The sequence below is a fragment of the Gossypium raimondii genome, chromosome 1, assembly GCF_025698545.1.
Source record: "Gossypium raimondii isolate GPD5lz chromosome 1, ASM2569854v1, whole genome shotgun sequence".
Taxonomy (NCBI): domain Eukaryota; kingdom Viridiplantae; phylum Streptophyta; class Magnoliopsida; order Malvales; family Malvaceae; genus Gossypium; species Gossypium raimondii.
Genome location: NC_068565.1, coordinates 38,908,326 through 38,930,186, shown reverse-complemented (window position 1 = coordinate 38,930,186; position 21,861 = coordinate 38,908,326). Strand labels below are relative to the sequence as shown.

The window sequence follows — 21,861 nt, the reverse complement described above, 5'->3', positions numbered from 1 at the left end:
CATGTTTAAGCACAATTTCGAATCAGTTAATATCCTACATAGTTCGAGATAGGCCCGTGGTAGGCTTTGACAAAGACGACGTTGTGGAAATACGAGTCAATGTGGAGATTTGTGGAATGAACCTTGCATTTTTTACCAAAACAAAGTTGATGTCCTGACGATGAAGAAGCGTCGTCCCAACAACGCGACCACCGACGTCACGACAAGAAGATTCACCATGTCCAGACGACGCGATGAAGGGCGTCTTGATGAGGCAATAGCCATGTCACAACGTAGTAATGTGTCATGCAAGTTTCTCAATTTTCTTCTTCAAGTCAAATTCTGATTATTTGTCCCAGTCGAACTCTAATTAGTGTAGATTATTTTAATATTATTTGACCTACGAATTTAGCCTATAAATAGACAGTTTTTACTCTAGAAAGATTGAACCCATAACCCATTTAGGTATTAACTTTTACAAGCTTTCAGAGAATTTTGTGTTTACATTTAGAGGATTCTTATTTCAGGTTGCGGGGTTTAGTTTTATAGACATTTTTGTACTCTTCATTTTTTTCATTATAGTGAAATTATCTTTACACATGATTTTTTATCCTCTTTGGAGAGATTTTTCTATGTAAAATATTTGTGTTCGATCTTTTCAATTTTTTTATTATTTTACTTGTTCGTTACTTAATCAGGTTTATCCCTAACAAACTTGTATCAAAGCTTGGTCAATTTCCACATTCAACCCATTCAAAGATGACAACAACAAGGTTCGACATTGAGAAGTTCAATGGCATCACAAATTTCAATCTGTTGCAAGTTCGGATGACGATAATACTAGTCTAGAACGGTCTGAAAAGGTTGTTACAGGGAGAAGCCTGCGGATATGGAACAGTCAGAATGAGAAGATCTTGATGAGAATATCCTATCCTTAATTCAGTTATGTCTCTTGAATAATGTATTGTAGGAGGTGTTGATGGACAAAATGACATACACCCTGGGGAAAAAGTTAGAAACCCTTTACGCGACAAAGTCTCTAGCTAACCGATTGTTGTTGAAACATCGGCTATACATGTTCCGCATGAATGAATGTGAGCATCTTAGAGCTCACATCAGTCAATTTATTACTCTTTTGAATGATTTAAAGAATGTTGAGGTTTAGATTGATGATGAAGATCAAACTATTCTATTATTGTGCTCTTTACCCCGTTCATACTAGTCTTTCAAGGAGACCCTGATTTGTGGAAGAAATAATCTCTCATTCGAGGATGTAAAGGGTCTTTTTTGAAGCAAAGGAAAACTTGACAATGAGTTTGGTTTGAATAGTAAGTCAGATGGGCAAGCCTCGATTTTGGTAGCATCAAGGAAGTGAGACAAGAGATGTTGCTATTGTAAGACGTTAGGTCACGTCAAGGCAAATTGTTACAAATTGCGAAATAAAAGGGCTGTTGAGAGCAACGAGGAAGATTTAGCTGGTGCTAATTTAGCCAATGATAAGGGTGATGATTTCTTTTTGGTGTAAACAAGCGAAAGCTTTGAGCTTACGTCCAAGTGTATCTAGGATCCAGGGTGTTCTTTCCACATGTGTCCCAACAAGGACTGGTTCTCCACATACAATTCAATTGAAGGTGGAGTTGTGTGTACGGGCAATAGTTCACTAAGTAAGGTAATCGGTATTAGTACTGCTTAGATCAGGATGTACGACGGGGAAATTAGGACACTATAGACGTCAGGTATGTACCTGGTTTAAAGAGAAATCTCACCTCCTTGGAAAATTTAAACTCGAAGGGTTGTAGAATTAACATCGAGTCAAATAGAATTAAAGTATCTCGTGGGGCTCTTGTTTTGATGAAAGGTAAAAAGATTGACAGTCTTTATGTTTTGGAAGGATCAATGGTTACCAGTGAAACAGGACGTTCCTCATCTATTAGAGAGTCTAAGTCGTCTCGTTTGAAGCGGAGACAACTTGGTCATATGAGGGAAAAATGTATGATAGTTTCGTATAAGAGAGGTTCTCTTTTGGGTGTAGGTTTTGAAAAGATAGGGCATTGTATTCGTGAAAATTAGACCTAGGTCAGTTTTTATTTGGTAGTGTACAAGTCAAAGACTAGAAGTCTTCCACCTTCCATGTTTAAGCACAATTTCGAATCAGTTAATATCCTGCGTAGTTCGAGATAGCCCGTGGTAGGCTTTGACAAAGACGACATTGTGGAAATACGAGTCAACTTGAAGATTTGTGGAATGCGCCTTGCATTTTTTGACCAAAAAAAAGTTGATGTCCTGACGATGAAGAAACGTCGTCCCGACAACGCGACCACCGACGTCACGACGAGAAGATTCACTAAGTCCGGACGACGCGATGTAGGGCGTCTTGATGAGGCAATAGCCATGTCACAACGTAGCAATGTGTCATGCAAGTTTCTCGATTTTCTTCTTCAAGTCAAATTCTGATTATTTGTCCCAGTCAAACTCTGATTAGTGTACGTTATTTTAATATTATTTGACCTACGAATTTAGCCTATAAATAGACAGTTTTTACCCTAGAAAGATTGAACCCATTACCCATTTAGGTATTAACTTTTACAAGTTTTTAGACTATTTTGTGTTTACGTTTAGAGGATTCTTATTTCGGGTTTTGGGGTTTAGTTTTATCTTCATTTTTGTACTCTTCATTTTTTTCGTTATAGTGAAATTATCTTTACACGTGATTTTTTATCCTCTTCGGAGAGATTTTTCTATGTAAAATATTTGTATTTGATCTTTTTAAATTCTTTGTTATTTTACTTGTTCGTTACTTAATCATGTTTATCCCTAACATATTAATTACATGAAGTAAAATTATATTGTATATTAAATATGTAAAAATGTTTCAATTATGATTTGATTTATTATTATTATATCGAATTGTTAAATAAGTTAATATAGTTTAATCATATTGAACTATTCAACTATGGAATATTATTGGACACTAATTACAATAATTAAAATATAATATTTAGAAAATTAAATAAAAATTAAATGTGTAAACTCACATGCAATGCATGTGACATTAAAACTATTTATTATTAAGGGCATGTTTGAAAAGTGACCTAATAATTGAATTTTAGTGTAATTATGCACATGTGGCATGTTTAAGTAATCACTGTAATTAGTGGATTCTATTGAACTAGATGTAATTGGAGCACCCCAATTACACTTTCTAATTATTAGGGGTGTGAATTGGAATAATTATCGTGAGTAATTACAAATAATTACATTCAAATCTAGTTATTCTATGGCTTTACAAACATGTTCATACATTTAAAAACTTATTTTTATACAATAATAATAACATTCTAATTTTATGATATATATTAAATATAATTACATATTATTTTACAAACTTCATTTAAATAATTTAAAATTTTATTAATGATATAATTTTTACACAATTTAACCTACTAAATAATTGATTAAATTATGTAATATTTATTATTAATTATTTATAGTTGGGCAATAATCAATAGACGATAATAATGGGTATATGTCTAATGTTAGAGAGTAACTTAACAAATATGGAATTGTAGATAAAATTGCTTAGATGTCTATTTCTCTTGTTAATCCATACTATAATTACGTGTGTGATTGAGTTGGTGTCACCAACTCGATGAATGAAATTACTAAAACAACCTTACATAATTTAAATAAGTTGTATTATTACAAGAATACTTTTGTTTTTTTATTTTAAAAACAATAAAAAGTAATATAAATGTTGATATTTGAACTCATGCCACTAACATTTATGAAAAAAATTTAATGAGTCAACCAAAACTTTCGTTTAATATTTTTATACATTTCAACGTTATTACACAAATTATTTCTCCTATATTGTTTATATATTTATATTATTATTTAAGTGTATGACTAAGTTGGTGTTACAGTATATTCTTCAATATAGAAAATATATAAATATTAATAAAAATTGTAATATTTTTGAGTTAAAAGAATTCATACCACGACGAGGCCGAGGCATAAACAATACACAGATTTCATAATTCTTTTGTAAAATTCATTTTAGCTATGTCTAGAAATTCAAACCAATTATTTAGTTAGTTAGGCTTGCGTCTCAGTAGTTGTTTTAGCTTTGTTTTGGAGCCCTCTCCCTATTTAAACATCAAACATTCTCTCCGTTTTTCACATTGAAAGATACTAAAAGACAAAAAAAAGAAAGGAAAATAACATGAGTTGTATTAACTTGAAAAGGCTTACATTTATGTTTGTGATTGCTTGTTTAGTGTGGTGTTCAAGTATTGGAACGTGCATTGCTAGAAAAGGCAATTACCAAAAGGGAAGATCAAAGTGGAATCCTCCTCATAAAACTACTCCTAAGCCTAAAGCTCCTACACATTCAATTCCCCCACATCTCCATCGGCCTAAAGTCTTTGACGTGCAATGGCAGAACTGACGATACCAAGGTGATGATAGCTTCTTCACTATTGCATAACAAGCCTTTGAATTGTTTGCTTAAAAACTCATGCCATTCAACTCTAATCTAATGCAACACAGGCATTCCAAGATGCATGGTCAGATGCATGTAAAGTGGAGGGATCAACAGTTCTCGTTCCGTCCAAATTCACGTTCCTTGTAGGACTCGTTTCATTCTCTGGTGCTAATTGTCAACCAAACATTGTATTTCAGGTAAAAACATTTGAAGTATATAAATAATAATTGCAGCTTGATGATCTGCCTGCTAGCTGCTGCACTTACATAAATATATAGTAGTAAATAGTCGATTTGCTGACTTTTGTTTTCAGGTGGATGGTATAATTATTGCTCCCACTTACTTTCAATGTTGGGGGAATGGTTCTTTACCATGGCTTGAATTCACATATCTTAGAGGCGGTGTAACAGTTCAGGGAAGAGGTATCCTTGATGGAAGAGGCTCAAGGTGGTGGAAAGATGATGGAAAAGAACCCAAAATTCCATTAAACACTCCATTTCAACAAATCTCACCAATACAGGTAATTACCTACTTTAGTTTCCACTGACCCCTAAGGTTGATTGTTTTGTTTTTTTTGTAACTAATCATATTTCTATTTTAAGTTCGGGTGATAGGACAGAAATGAATTCGGTGGAAACATGCCAAGAAAAAAACCAATTGTAAGGACTACCTCAAAAAACCATGAAAAACCAAACTTTTTCCGTGACTATGCATGGGATGCAATCTTATGATGTTTTATCTGTCTTGCTGTGGCACAGGCACTAAGGCTTAATGCAAGCACCAATGTGGCGGTGAAGGGCATAACAATTCGAAACAGTCCTCAATTCCATCTCAAGTTCAATCATTACTAGCGAGTTGTGGTGCACGATATGACTGCCGACTCTCCTGGGGACAGTCCTAACACAAATGGGATGCACCTACACAACTGTCAAGATGTGCTAATCCATTACAGTAATCTTTCATGTGGTAACTATTTCAACTCTATCTTGCTAGTAAATAAACAAAACGAGGTAAGACCTTAAGTAGGAAATAAATACTTAAATCAAATTAATCAGATCTGAAGTGAAGTAATTGTTACAGGTGATGACTGCATTTCCATACAATCACGATCCTCAAATGTGTTGAAGTTTGGTCAGCATGTAACAAAGTAGTCAAGCAGACCATGAAGATCAGGCCATGCAGGAGCTGCTGAAGTTAATGCAAATGTTCATTTTTGTTCATTTTGTAAGCTTAGGATGATGTAATATAATCTAGTTTATTTTGAACTATGTTAGGTTAATGATTGATGTAATTTGATAGTGAATGAGCTGTTAATTCAGCTTTGTCTATGTGTACAAGCTTTGTTTTTCAAGTTTCAATGTATTAGTGGTAGTAGGTGTTGATTAGGTGACCACTTACTATTTTTTGACAAGCTTAGTGCTTGGTTTATGTATTGGTATTATGCCATTGTTCAAAGTTGAATGAAATCAGTTTGTGTTCTTCCACATACTCTCCATTTTATCTTGTTTTTATTCTTTCTTTTATTTTTCAAATTCAGTTGTTTCTTCCGCAAGCATCGAGCCTTGTTGCAAAAGCCACAAGCTATTTTTTTCTTTCATTTGTTCTTTACACCAATAATTAGTATCTAGAGCTTTAATCTTAAGGGACCTGTTATATAAAACAATAGCCTCATCAAGCTTCTCACCAGCTGTACCACTAGTCTTCAATAGAGAAGGCTATCACATATGGATGGTCAAAATGAAAACCTATCTGCAGGCATTCGATCTGTGGGAGGTGGTCAACTCAGATGTTGAACCAGAGCTACTCAGAGCCAATCCAACAGTGGCTCAGATAAGGCAGCATACTGATGAAAGGACCAAGAGGCACAAGGCCATGTCTTGCATCCAAAACTCAGTGTCAAATGTCATCTTTACAAGGATCATGGCCTGTGAGACACCAAAATAGGCCTGGGACAAATTAAAAGAGGAGTTTCAAGGGACAAAGAGGACAAGGCAGCAACAATTGTTAAATTTAAGAAGGGACTTCGAGAATTTGAAAATAAAGGAAGAAGAAAATGTCAAACAGTACTCAAACAGGATTATGGTTGTGGTAAACAACATAAGGCTCCTTGGTGAGTAGTTCAATGAAGCAAGGATAGTGGAGAAGGTGATTTCAACCTTACCTGAGAGGTATGAGGCAAAAATTTCATCCCTTGAAGATTCAAGGGACCTGACCAACATCTCACTGACAGAGCTAATCAATGCTCTCTATGCACAAGAGCAGAGAAGAGCTAGCAGATTGGTGGAGCGCCAAGAAAGTGCCTTTTAAGAAAAAACCAAACCTACCTCGAGTAATACTGCCTACAAAGGTAAAAAGACTTGGAAAGGCAAACCAAAGTTTGATGCTGCAAAAAGAAGGGACCAACCCTGCATGCATTGCAAAAGACCTGGTCATCCAGAAGTAAATTGCTGGTTTAGACCAAGATGAGGCATGTTGAAAAAGTCTACAAAAAGAAGGGCAAGCCAAGGCAGAACCAACCCCAGCAGCCAAAGGCTGAGGCTCGAGTAGCAAAAGAAGGTAGTGACCATGAGGAGCAAGTTTTTGTTGTGTCATGCTCAGTTGCTCAGGAGAAGCTTACAAATGGCTGGCTCTTGGATAGTGGTTGTACAAACCACATGACACCATATGCTGCCATTTTCAAGTCCTTAGACAGAAGCTACAGAACCAAAGTTAAGATTGGTAATGGTTATTTTATAAAGGCAGAAGGTAAAAGAGATGTGTTGATATGCACTCTTACAGGTAACAAGCTCATTTTGAATGTGTTGTTTGTACCTGAAATTGATAGTAACCTGCTTAGAATAACTCAGTTGCTAGAGAAAGGGTATTCTGTAGTGTTCAAGGGTAAGGAGTGCCAAATCAGTGATCCAAGTAGATCCAAGCTCATGGCAGTCACTATGGCTGATAAGAGCTTTGTTGTTGATTGGACAAATGAATCAGACACTGCCTATACAGCCATAACTGATGAATCCAAGCTTTGGCATCAAAGACTTGGTCAAGTTAACTACAGATCAATGGATCAACTATCCAAAGAAGACTTGGCTGAAAACTTCATTGGTTCTGTTGAAAAATAGAAAGTTTGTGAAGTATGCTAGCTAGGAAAGCAAGCTAGGCTCCCATTTCCTTCAAATCAAGCCTGGAGAGCCTCTAAAAGGCTGCAGCTCGTGCACACTGATGTGTATGGCCCTATGAAGACTAAGTCACTGAATGGAAGCAGGTACTTCATTCTGTATATTGATGATTTTTTAAGATTTTGCTGGACTTATTTTTTGAAACAGAAATCAGAGGTAGGCTCAATGTTTTCAAAGTTTAAGATTACTACTAAAACTAAAACAAGTTGCAAGCTCAAGACCATAAGGTCTGACAATGGGACTGAGTACACCTCAGTTCAGTTCCAGGCCCTTTGTGATGAGGCAGGCATCAAACACCAGCTTACCAACACCTATACTCCTCAACAAAATGGTGTAAGTGAAAGGAAGAACAAGAGTTTGATGGATATGACTAGATGCCTACTATTTGAGAAGAATTTGCCTAAAACCTCGTGGGCTGAGGCAGTTAACACTGCTGTGTACATCCAAAATAAGCTTCCTACCAAGGCTTTGGATCACAAAACTCCTTTTAAGGCCTGGTTTGGATTCAAACCATCATTGGCTCACCTAAAGGTCTTTAGTTGCATCTGCTATGCACATGTGCTTGCTTTTAAAAGGGATAAGCTGGCTAAAAGAGCTCGACTTGGTATTTTTGTTGGCTACAGCACAGTGAAAAAGGGCTATAGGATCTTGGATCCTTCAACAAGCAAAGTGTCTATAAGCAGAGATGTAGTGTTTGATGAGAAGTCATGCTAGAATTGGGAAAAGAATGAGCCACAGGTAGTTTCTGAAGACCTAGTAACAGACTAAACTGAGCCAGATCAAAATGGTCTTGAAATGGACATTAATGATGAAGCAGTCAGGGGTACTAGACCATTGGCTAAGATTTATGAAAGAGCTCAAGTAGCCATAGCTGAACCAAGCTATTTTAAAGATGCTGAAGCTCGGCAAGGGTGGAAGCAAGCAATGGCTGATGAAATCAACATGATTGAGAAGAATCAGACTTGGGAACTGGTTGAAAGACCAGCCAAAAGGAAGATCATTGGGGTGAAATGGGTCTATCGAGCCAAGTACAATGCTGATAGGAGCTTGAATAAGCTAAAATCAAGGCTGGTTGTTAAGGGGTTTAGCCAGAAGTATGGTCTAGATTACCTGGAGACCTTTGCACCAGTGGCCAGGCTAGACACCATCAGATTGCTGATTGCCTTAGCAGCACAAATACAGTTGAAAATCCACCAACTCGATGTGAAGTCAGCCTTCCCCAATGGATTTCTTGAGGAAGAAATCTATGTTGAACAACCACAGGGCTTTGAAGTAGCCAGTAAAGAACATATGGTCTACAAACTGAAGAAAGCCTTGTATGGCTTGAAACAGGCTCCAAGGGCCTTGTATAGCAGGATCGATAGCTACCTGGTTAGTTTGGGATTTGAAAGAAGCAAGAGTGAGCCAACTTTGTATGTCAAGAAGGAAGGTGCACAAACTCAGCTCATTGTATCTCTGTATGTTGATGACCTCGTAGTGACAGGAGCAGACCAAACAATGCTGACTGATTTCAAAACCAAAATGCAGTAGATGTTTGAGATGTTTGATCTAGGAAGGATGAACTATTTCCTTGGCATGGAAGTGACACAAACACACCATGGGATATTCCTAAGTCAGAGAGCTTTTGCTTCCAAGATTCTGACCAATTTCTCAATGCAAAAATAGCAAAGCAACAAATACTCTAGTTGCTGTTGGAGAAAAGCTATCGAGCCATGGTGATTTTGAAAGGGTTTGTGAAACAACCTATAGAATTTTAGTTGGTTGTTTGTTGTATTTAACAGCCACTAGACCTGAGATTCTCTCAAAGGTTCCTGTATTGCAGCAATGAGAAGGATCTTCAAGCTGGAAAAAGAGTGCTCAGGTATGTCAAGGGTACATTGAGCCATGACTTGATGTACAGCAAAGCTAAAAGCCTGAAGTTGGTTGGCTATACTGGCAATGACTGGGCTGGTTCGATGGATGACATGAAAAGCACCTCTAGGTATGCTTTCAATCTTGGTTTAGCCATGTTCTGTTGGAGCTCAAAAGCAAACACTAGTTGCTCAATCCACTGCTGAAGCCAAATATGTTGCAGCAGCAAGTGGTGTCAACCAAGCCATTTGGCTAAAAAAAATTATGGCTGACTTGAATGTACAACAAAGGGAAGCAACAAAGATCTTTTGTGACAATCAATCTGCTATTGCAATTGCCAAAAATCCAGTTTTCCATCGAAGAACAAAAAATTTCAGCATTAAACTCTATGTTGTTAGAGAAATGGAGCAAGCTCAAGAAGTGAAACTAGTTCATTGCAATTCAGAGGATCAATTTGCTGACATTTTAACCAAGCCTCTTTGTGTAACAAGATTTGAGCATTTGAGTAAAAGACTAGGATTTTGTAACATGCTAACCAAGGAGGAGTGTTGAAGTTTGGTTAGCATGTAACAAAGCAGTCAAGCAGACCATGAAGATCGGGCCATGTAGGAGCTGCTGAAGTTAATGCAGCTATTCATTTTTGTTCATTTTGTAAGCTTAGGATGATGTATATAATCTAGTTCATTTTGAACTATGTTAGGTTAATGATTGATGTAATTTAATAGTGAATGAGTTGTTAACTCAGCTTTGTCTATGTGTACAAGCTTTGTTTTTCAAGTTTCAATGTATTAGTGGTAGTAGGTGTTGATTAGGTGACCACTTACTGTTTTTTGACAAGCTTAGTGCTTAGTTTATGTATTGGTATTACGCCATTGTTCAGATTTGAATGAAATCAGTTTGTTTTCTTCCACATACTCTCCATTTTATCTTGTTTTTTTTCTTTCTTTTGTTTTTCAAATTCGGTTGTTTCTTCCGCAAGTATCGAGCCTTGTTGTAGAAGCCACAAGCTGTTTTTTGTCTTTCATTTGTTCTTTACACCAACAAAATGTATCCATTTTCAACGTAAGCTGTGGACCAGGGCATGGGATCAACATTGGAGGCTTGGGAAGGAATTACATCTGTAAAGCCCGTGTCTCGAACATCACTATCCGGGATATAGTTATGCATAACACAACGAATGGTGACTGAATAAAGACATGGCAGGTAATATGTTACGGAAGGCTTCTTGTATGACTGCTTGACATTCTTAGTAACTTTTCTGATATTATATTTTCATGCAGGGTGGACGCGGTTCGGTTCAGGGTGTTGTGTTCTCAAACATACAAGTATTTGAGGTAGTTCGTCCAATTGTGATAAATAAATTCTACTGTGGCGAAAAACAGAAAACAGAATGCAAAAACCAAACAACAGCCGTGGCTCTATCAGGAATCACCTTTGAAAAAATAAGAGGAACGTATAAAGACAAAGCTATGGAAATAGGTTGCAGGCGATAATGTTCCATATAGGGGTATAACATTATCGGCCATTGAGCTAACCCTAGTGCCCAATGAACGGACCCGTACGGATGATACATTCTATTGGCAAGCTTTTGTTGAATTTACCACCCCTACGGTGCCACCAATCGGGTGTTTAAAGACTGACAAGCCATTAAATAACAGAGCCCAATCTAATCGTGATATGTGCTGATTGCTGAGCTTAGTGTGGGTGACGTGATCCATGCTTCTCACTCAGCTCTTTCGCACCATTGGTTTATTAGGTACCAAGTGTATATTTATTTACATTCTTCTTTCATAGGATGGGATCATTGTACTAGAGTCAATACTGGCTTGTTTGTTAAACCATATATATTAATACAAATTTGTGACATATTATACAAATGTATTTGTTATCCACTACATGTGCAATACATCAATATATAATATATTTCTTTTCTTCTTCTGGTGTAACTATCAATTCACAAAATCCAGTATTTGTTGAGATGTGGAAAGAAAATTTGAAAGAGATTATAATAGAAAAGGTACAAGCTAGGAAAAAAACAAAACAACAAAATAAAATTATATATATTATGAGTAGGGGCATCACTACATCTACATATAGATGAATGAGAATTGTTCCTACTCAATTTCAAAAGATTGGGTCTTTTTAGTAAAAGAATGAAATGAAAGACTTGCCAATTATACCATCATTTTTACTCTACTACAGTCCTTAAAGTTTTCTCTTCTAATAGCCTTTTAACCATGACCAGTGGTTCTCAAAAAAAGATGAAGACCTACTTGTCTGCAACTCGATATTTGCTAGTCTAATGAAGCAAAGCTTTATTGCTTCCTTTTATTGTGCTAGTCTTTTAACATAGAACTTGATGAAACCAGTCAAAATTTGCAAGAATAGGAAGTATTGCTACGAGTGGTACTCTCTACTTTTGTTATTGTGAAAGAAGAATGATGAACACAATGCAATTGTTTATACAGTTTGATTTCTTTACATTTAAAGGACTTTACTAGGGAGAGAATTCACTATATTTCAATGTCGTACAAATAATGATTTAAGTCCTATCACGCACTGGTATCGTAACCTTAGTTTTGCAATTAAGATTTAGATCACTCTCTTATAATTTTCCCCCTGAAAACTTAATGTGTAAACCAAGTGGTTCACTCGTTTACTTACAAAATGCACATCTAAAAAATAAATTCCTAATGAATAGAATATGTGTTAAAATTCTCCACACTCTTTTGCTTACACAAGCTTTTCAATATGTAATAGTTTAAAGCTAGTTAAGATAAAGATCAACTACAATGAAAGCCCAATAAAAATAGAAACACAATTATCAATAAGAATATATTCATTAAGTCTAGGATAAGTCATGAATCTTTAAGATTTGTTTCCATGTTGTCCAACCCAATCTCCTTAAATCAGGAATTCTTGTTACTTGATTCAATTTGATTTGATTCAATTTGATCCAATCTTTAAGGATTTGTTGGTTCATAAGATCAATCTTCAATATGGGTCAACACATGCCCATAATATCATCTAGGTCCGTTGGGATCTAGCGCCCTTAGTGTAGTGATATCGTTAAATGTACTTGTAATTTTTTAAACAAATTGGTTTAATAATATTTCATTATGCACATTAATATATTTTATATAATATCCTCAATAATTTTTTCACACAAAGAAAAATACAAATTTTAGCTCAATAATTTTCTAGCATTTAACTAAGATTAAGTTGCATTATGCGGTAGAATCATAATGGAAGAAGACAACTTATATTAGTAGGAAATCTAAATGGTTCATAGTTTAATCAAAATTGAAAAAATCAATTAAAAGACTATTACGTCGTCTATCAAGTCCAATTAGAGAGATACTTTATCTTGCGTATCGGAGTGGATAATCCTAGAAGATAGAGACATAAATGTGATTTTCTGGACTAATAGTACATCAGACATGACGTAAGTAGAATAAACCCTAAATTCACTATGTATTTTTTCACTTGTAATATTCATAGTGTGACTTACCTCAATCCTAAGTAAGTGGTAAACTATGTGTGCGTGAATCGTATATTTTGATGTATTGAAAGCCTGATTTCAATGGTTTATAGAGTCAAATTTGGTATATTGGGTATAAAAATTGAACATGACATAGATTCACTTACAGTAGTGTAATTCATAGCCCAATAAAGGGAAAATGATATCCTCTCATTGACATTACATGATAGATAAGAAACTAATATGGTCGCGGGTCATCTGTCTAGCACAAATGATTTAATTACTATATGTTAGTAATTGACTTTTCATATAAGAAAATGTAATGATTACCATGAGACAAAATATGATCATATTGGGTAGACGATTTTAACCCAAAGAGATTAAAGATATCCTGTGAGGGTAACACACTCATGACGAGGTCATTAAACAAGCACTTGATTAGTTACTTCCATAACAATATATAATAAGAAAGAGCCTGTCATGATACTTTAGTGCAATGACTTCATGACTAAATAATATTGTAATTAATAGGCGAAGAGTCAAAATTTAATTACAAATTATTTGAGCCCTAATTATATATGTTCAAATGACCCCTCTACTAGCTCAGTACAGCTCTTAATTGTTTGCAATTGAATCGATTAAATTGTACCAAATACAAGAGATGAGCTTGGAGGCTATCTGGCATATAGTGGACGGCAACTCTAGTCTTAGAGACTAGGTAGGTATTCCTTGTAAGGAATATTTGTATTTTTCTATTAAAATAATATTATTTATTCAACTAGAACTCTTGTATTTTTTTATCTATATAATGGGGCATAGCTCAAGCCATAAACATACAAACTAGCTACTCTACCGAAAAAATAGTTTAAATTTATTCTAAGTTAAATTATATTTTCTTAAGAGTTCAATTTATTGGTTTTTGTTCTTGGAACAAATAATTAATTTTCCCCACTGGAAATTTAATAAAGTTTTCATTTTGTGCAATTGGTTCTTGGAGATAGAGGTCACATTCTAAGCAAACTAGAGTTCAAGAATAGTGAAGAAGATCGTATTGGTCGAAAGCCAAGAAATAAATCAAACCGCCTACTTCAAAGCATAGGTATAAATTTGGTTAGGGTTTATTTTTTATAAATAACACAATTTCTTTGTTTTAGATTTTTTTATTTTTGCTATGCAACAAAATCAATTTCTAAACTGAATTTTTCTAAACCGAATATCAAATTTATCTCTTTTCTTGTTGTTTAATTAAAATTGATAAGATGTGACATTCTTTAGTTATATGCATGTTTTGGATATTATGCATGTGAATGAATGTATCTACATTATTTTATATTTTATTATAAATTAAATTTGCCAAAAGTTACGGTGATAGATTGGTTGTATTTATGTTTTAAATTTTTTAGTTTGTAATTAGAGTGTAGAGTATCATCTTCATGTAGAGTTTTAATTTTATTTAAAATTAAGTAAAAAATTCATGTGAGCCGGAAGTTGACAAGGTATTTTTTGTAGTTCTAGAATTTTTCAACAAAACCCAAAAAAGTATAATGAACCAATAACCCAAATGTAATGGAAAGCCGAGAACAAATGAATGGACGACATGTAACGACTCGACTTTAGTCGATATTGAAAAATGCGGTTTCAGAATCCCATTTCCATAAACCAAGTCTGTAAGATGATAATAGGAGTATTTACGGAGTTAGTATGAAAATATGTTAAAGAATAGTTAAGAAAATAAACCAATGAAATTGTTAATTAAAATTCAGGGGATAAATTGAAAAAGTTCAATTGTTATTGAATTTTAAATTGGAAAATGCTTGAGGGCTGGCAATCAACCAAAGAACCAAAAGTTTACTTAATTATTAATTTGGAATGAGTTAGTGGACTTTGATGTACATCCACTTGCCTTTAATTAATTAAGGTTAATTATTAAATAAACATGATTAATAGTTAATAAACTAAGTTAATGAAGCTTAATGACACCACTAATTAAATATATTAACCAAATGTTAGGGGAAAATATGAAGTATTCATCTTTCTTTATTTCATTATTGTTTTCTTTTGCAATTTGGGCCAAAACCCCTAAGGTACTTATGTCATTTCTTTAAAATTATTATGTTTTCATGACAATCTAAGCTTGATGAAGCTTACCCATGCCTTAGAATTATCAATTCTTAAATGTTTATCAATTTTTCATTAATGGATATGTAACACCCTGTTCGGTAAAGCCTTAGTATTCAGGTGTTGTTTTAGAAGTAAGAATTTTGGAATGATTTCTAAATAAGTAAAGTGATGGATTTATTGAAGAAATAGAATTTCACGAGTACGCCTTTAGGTGAAGTCCTGAAAGTTTGAAATATAGTCCATAGGAATAAGGCTTAAGATTATAGTTTTAAGTGTCCATTGCTAGGATTGGATTAAGTATAAGTTACTTTCTGAGCGCGTCTGTGACACCTTATTTTGGTGTATTATAGAGTAACGAAACTTATGGCTAAGTTAGGTATGACGATTCAAAGAATAATAGTAAGAGTGTGAAAGTCTCAGAATTAGACGTATGGTTATATAGAAAAACGATAAGCGAAGAAGTGTTCGCCCAAAAAGGCTCATCTTGGCTTATAGAATAGGCGAACCAAAAATGTTTTGTTTATATAACCCTCTATAATAAGAATGGTTAAGGAATCATAGGGAGGAATATTTGACTAAGTAGTGGTAGGTAGTGGCCCAAATGCATTTTTTGCGTATAGAATAGGTGGACTCTGATATAGAAATAAGTAAACAAGGATTTCTAGTTAGATTAGGATGATAAGTGAAACGAAAGTGATGGTCACGAAAAGGATGATTATGACGAATGAGGCCATGCTGAAGGCATAATACCTCTAGTGACCAATGTGGTCCTATACTAGTTGATTTGTAAGGAAATCTGGTTGGGAACTAACCAAACATGAAGTTTGACAGCCTTTTAGGTTATTAAGTGAGTCCCTAAGCCGACTCTTGCAAATGTATTATGCATGTTCAAGCCTTCTATAAAAATAAGCTAAAAATGCATGATATGATGATTCTGTGAGAAATGTATGTCTAATTAACTTGTATGAATGATTCGTATAGAAAATGGATATGATCTCTGAGGTTAATGATTAATGTGCCTGAGTGAGTAAAATGTGTCTATGTGTGTTTTGAGGATATGAACAAATTAGATGTCACTGAGTCTGTCAAGTATGAGTCTGTTTGATGTGTCTGTGTCTATCTTCAGAGTCGTCTAAAGGGGTCTGCCGAGACTAAAAACATGAATCTTTAAATGGAAAAGTCTATGGCACTTTGAAGACCATATAGTTTAAGACCATGGATGGGATATGGCATCATATGGAAAAGATTTAAAGCACGGTTGGGTGAGTACCAAGCGATGAGGGCCAAACCTCACAATGGTGAGTTTAGGCGAATCCCTATCGTAAAAAAACCAATTTCCGTAAAAGGAAACCTTTGAAGCGGTCTTTGTTAAAAGAAACGCCCTCATGGCATAATCTGAAGAACAACTCTCGTGATGACCATCTAAAGAGAACGCCTTTGGGTAAACCCTATATAGTTACAAGGGACAAGGCTAGTGTGCAATAGAGTATGTGGCGAGGCAAGGTTATATGTTAAAAATATGTATAAAGTGTGCACAGAAGTAAGGAAAATCTGGGTGAATTCTGAGTTAAGTATTGGGCATAGTCTACCTCGCTTGAAGAAAATGGTAAGACTAGTAAGTATGGAAGAAGATGGAAGAAGATATCAAGTCTGATAATAAGGTAAAGTTTTAAAAAAAGGATATAGAAAGTAAAGAGATGTTAAATGTAGTATGCTTGTAACAACCCATTTTCAATGGTGTTAGAAACAGTAGTTCTAGAACCACGATTTCGACAACAGAATAAATATTTTAATATTTATTTAATGTCAATAGGATTAATTTAAAATAGTATTAAATTTTCATTAAGAAATTTTGAGGTTTAAATGGTTAATTAGGTAAAAGGGACTAAATTGAAAAAGGTGAAAAGTTGAGTTCTATTAGTTAAGTGGATTAAGAAGCTTTAATAAGATGAATTAATGGACTTATATGGTAAATATACCACATTTAAAATTAATGGATGTTTATGGATAGGTACTATGGTAGTTTAAATGATTTTTAAGGGTAAAAAGGTAAATTAGTAAATAATTAAACAAAGTAAATAAAAGATGAATGAAGTATCATCTTCTTTATTTTTCTTTCCCGAAAATTGATTGCACCATTAGAGAAGGAAGCAAGTTTCGGTCAAGCTATTTTCTAGTGCATGGCATGTAAATTTGTCATGTTTTTAATGATTTTTATGTTTTTGAGCTCGTTTTAGCTTAAACTACTTAGCCTAGGGGTTAATTTGCAAAACTATAAAAGGTTGGGGGATATGTTAGGAATGAAATTGATGAATTTGTGATGTTAATTGATAGATTATTAATTTTAGTTGTTAAATGAACATGTTTTGTTAAGTAATTTTTGATGAATTTTGGATTAGAGATTAAATTGTTGAAAGTGTAAAATTCATTGGTTTAATGTGAATTGTTGGTAATTATAGGCTGTTCAAGACCCCTAGTAAAACTGGCTAGCATGTTTTAGTTAGAAAATGGTGAAATTGCCAGTTGAGAATTTAGGGTCTAAATTGTAAGAAAGTTAAAGTATTGGGGGTATTTGTAAATTGATGATGAAAGGGTTTAATTGCATAAAGTTACTTATTAAAATGTTGGAATTATAATAATTGAATGAAATTGTTTATTTATGATCAAGATAAATAACAATGGGACTTAAATCGAGGAAAGGCAAAGGTTTCGGATTAGTCTCTAACTTTACTTTTGAAACTATAGTTAATGAGGTAAGTTCGTATGAATTAGAATCTTACTAAATATAGTTTGATTGATTATCTATTATATTATGTTAGTTATAAATTGACTTGAAAATATATATATTGATGTTTGAAGTAATTGACAGATAAATAATCTCGTTTGAACCTTAAGAATTCTTAAGATATGAATGACATGTCATTAGGGATTTCATGTTTCGAATGCTAGTCTTGAATGTCCTATCGATGATTGAGGTCCTGCATTTGTTGCGGATTCTTCACAGCTCGTGTGAGTAGCATCCAATAGCTAATATTCCGACCCATAGCTCATGTGAACAGGCCCATTTCACAGCTCATACGAGCACTATTGAAAAGGAATGGTTACGACTATATGGAAAGGTACACTATGTGTGAGCATCCTTGGGTATCCAAAGAAATTCTAGATGGTTCCAAGGGTAAGTAAAGGTAATTGGCAAGGCATGTGTTCAAATGGATAATTGCTCATAAACTTATGAAAGGTAAACTTGGATGAATGCAAATGAATTGAAGGAAACTAAATGATTATGTGATGAATGTTATGTTCATGAAGATTCATTTGTGAAATGGTTATATGCATTATATATGAGCATACTAATTTGTGAGTTTGGTGATGCTTATAGGATTGTATTAAGCTTATGAGTATGGTAAAGATGTTATGCATATTTTATAAATTGAGTTTAAGAATGGTAAGTTATGTTTGAGTTTATACGAGCTTACTAAGCACTAGTTGCTTACGTAATTATTTTCCTTTGTTTCGTAGATTATCAAAAGCTCGATAGGTTGGAAGCTTGTTGGAGTACTATCACACTATCCAACAATCATCTCGGTAGTTTTTTTGAGTTATTTTGGCCAAGGTTATAAATGACATGTATAGGACTTTATATTATGGTAGTTTTGAATATGTTAGTGATCAACTTGGTATGAATATGTCTTTGGAGTAGGTATTTTGTATGTTAGACTTCTAATGCTTAGGCAAGTTTAAGTCTTTTGGTCACTTTTAAGTACTTGTAATATATGTTCCCTTTTGGTATGTTTATTTTGAAAAGTGAATGGTTATAATTGATGTCATTAGGGAGCTAAATTGACTATGTTTTGTGCTTGATATGTGGCATTATAGCCTTGTTTGATTGAAGTTGTTTTGGTATAAATGCGGTACCTTTGCATGACATATTGGTTACATGAAATAAGTTGTTTGAATTGGTATGTTTAGATGTGTTAGAAGGATGTTTAGGTCTATTAAATGTATGCACAAATGGAGGTGGATGATTGGGTTTGTTTTGGTCTTCAAATGACTTGTTTATAGGGTCAAATCATGGAGCACACGACCTGGGACACAGGCTGTCACACGGCCGTGCATGGCTACACAGCCGTGTGTCACTTATTATTTTAGGTGTGAGTATCACACGGCCTAATACACGATCGTGTGTATCAAGTCAGTGAGTTACACGGTCTAGCACACGGTCGTGTGTCACAAGTCAAATAGTTACATGGTCTGTCACAGGGCCTGCGACACGGCCGTATTACCTAACTCAGTGAGTTACACGGTTTAAGACATGGGCTGGGACTCGGTCGTGTGTCCCATTTTTTGAACACTACATGGTCTGGGCTATGTCACACGGCCGTGTGACCCTTGTTTTCAAAATTTTCAATTTTTTCCCAAAGTTTCTAAATTGTTTCAAAATAGTCCCAGATTGATCCCGAACTATTTTTAGGGCCTCAAAGGCCCGATTTAAGGGCCAAATATATATTTTTGATAGGGTTGTAATGAGTGTTAAGAAATTGATATTAAACGACTTCGTTATTCTGATTTGTATGGTAATGCTTTGTAACCCTAATTTGACGACAAAGATGGATTAAGGGTGTTATAATGCTCAAGAGAAGGGAAAATGGTTCGGAAGAAAGAAATATGGTAGCCTGAGTATTGTACCTGCCAAAGAAGGAGCAAAGGTCAAGAAATACCCTAAGGATATGCATAATAACACATGCAATGTAGAATGAATGAAAAACGTATTCTAAGGTTTATCTCACCAAGTTCTTATGAACTTACAAAAGTTGTTTCTATTTTTAGGTCTGTAAAGGAAGATGCATCGAAAGACGACACCAAGGTTATGCCAAGGGAACGGCGTGTTAGGTTGTTATAAATACAGAGGAAGGCAAATGGCCAGTTCGAGTTTGTACATAAGTTCATTAAGTAGCAATCCAAAATGTACTAAGCAACATAAGAGATAGAATAGAAGTAAATAGAATTTTATTATTCTGAAATGTAAATGAAACCATACAATGTACGCCATAAGAGATTCTGTTACACTCATAGATAAATGTTTACATCAATGAATAAGAAATAAAAATTTTATTTTACATTTATAAGGACGTAACACTCGAGATTTGGATCTAGTAGATTAGGTCGGGTCGAGGGCATTATAGGATATTTAAGGAAATTGAGTTTAATTTTGATGAGAAATTAAAGTATGAGTTTTGAGCATGTTAGGACCAAGTTGAAAAGTAGAGAAAACTGCTGGAATTGATTAGAAATTTAACTAAGCTTAATAGTTTTTTTTGACATTAGAGGCTAAATTGAATAAAATGAAATTTGTTATGAAATTTTGCTAAATTGAATAATATGATCTCAGATTTTGGTCCGATGTTAACTATAAAAAAATATGAACATTTGGGACATTATGACTAAAATGAATAAAATGCAAAATAAGTTTGATTATATGTTTTTCATGTGATTGAGTGTAAACCAATACCATTTTTGTAATTGAATTATCCAACGTAGCTAAACACAGCATCGGTCCATTCTAAGAGAAAGGAAAGGCGAGATTCGTGGACAAGTAACAATTACGATTTGTGCTCGTAAGATTGGAATTAAATGCATATACATGTATTCATATGACTTGTTACAACTAGCTTGATTGAGGTAATGTCTCTACTTGTCTCATTAAATTGGTAAGAATCGCACGGTTAATCACTTGTGAAAAATATGGTGATATGTATGCGATGATATGAAATTATATAAATTTAATTGGATTGAGTATAGTATAATTGCAATATATGAAACTATGATAGGTGATCTTCATTATATATATGTTTGAAACATTGATTACACTGTTAATTGTCTCGAGTAAAGTCGGGTAAAGTTGACATACCATAGGATTGAATTAGTGTACGAGATTATACTTCAATTTATACTGATGAGGCGCGAAGTACATATTATACTTCAGGCATTCCGATGAGGTATGAAGCACAAATTATTTCGATTTGTACCGATGAGGCGCGGAGCATAATTTATACTTAAAATGTTCCGATAAGGCTGTAACGACCCGATTTTAACGATGTCTTAAAAATTTGGATTTAGATAGGATTTACCAGACCAAGTTAGTAAATAATTAGAATAGAATAATTACGAGTTAAAGTATGGATCGAAAATGTCGAATTATTAGCTGTTATTAAATGAAATTGGTTAATAAAAAAAATAGTACAGGGACTAAATTGATTAGTGACAAAATTTGAAAGGAAATTGATTTTCAAATTGGCAAATGCCTTAAATGGAAATTAAACTAAGGATTAAATGATAATTGGGCCAATTAGTGTTAAGTTAGTGAGATTACATGATTAAAGCCATTCATTATCATTGAGGTAAATTATGCTAATTAAATGTTTTGTTTTAATGTATTAATAAATGTTACTTAAATTAAACATGAAATTATTCCTATTATATATATTAACATGAAAGTGGAAAGAGAAAAGCTTATCATCATCCTCCCTCTTTCTCCATTAAAATCTCAAATGAAATAAAAAAAAAGGAGGCTTCAGCTTTCTTATTTCCTCCATTGTTGCACCTATGTCAACAAGATAGGTGACTTCTTTCAAATTTTTAATTCAAATCTTGTTAACTAATGATGGACTAAAGTAGCCCAAACGTTTAATTGTAAAGTTGTTAAATTTTGAAATGAATTTCCATGGTTGTAAACGTAAAGAAATATTGAAATTTTAACACCTAAGTTCATGCACATAAAT

General features: G+C 34.1%; 1 protein-coding gene across 1 annotated transcript; it reads left to right on the top strand.

The window, feature by feature from the left end:
* The first annotated feature begins 1,875 nt into the window (after window positions 1–1,875).
* On the top strand, window positions 1,876–11,166 carry LOC105787008 (polygalacturonase At1g48100). The gene is given in 10 exon segments (XM_052621685.1): window positions 1,876–1,969; window positions 2,171–2,361; window positions 4,257–4,436; window positions 4,528–4,659; window positions 4,776–4,982; window positions 5,221–5,428; window positions 5,543–5,585; window positions 10,533–10,683; window positions 10,761–10,964; window positions 10,966–11,166. Coding segments are annotated over 10 exon segments (1,611 nt in total).
* Window positions 11,167–21,861: the final 10,695 nt, after the last annotated feature.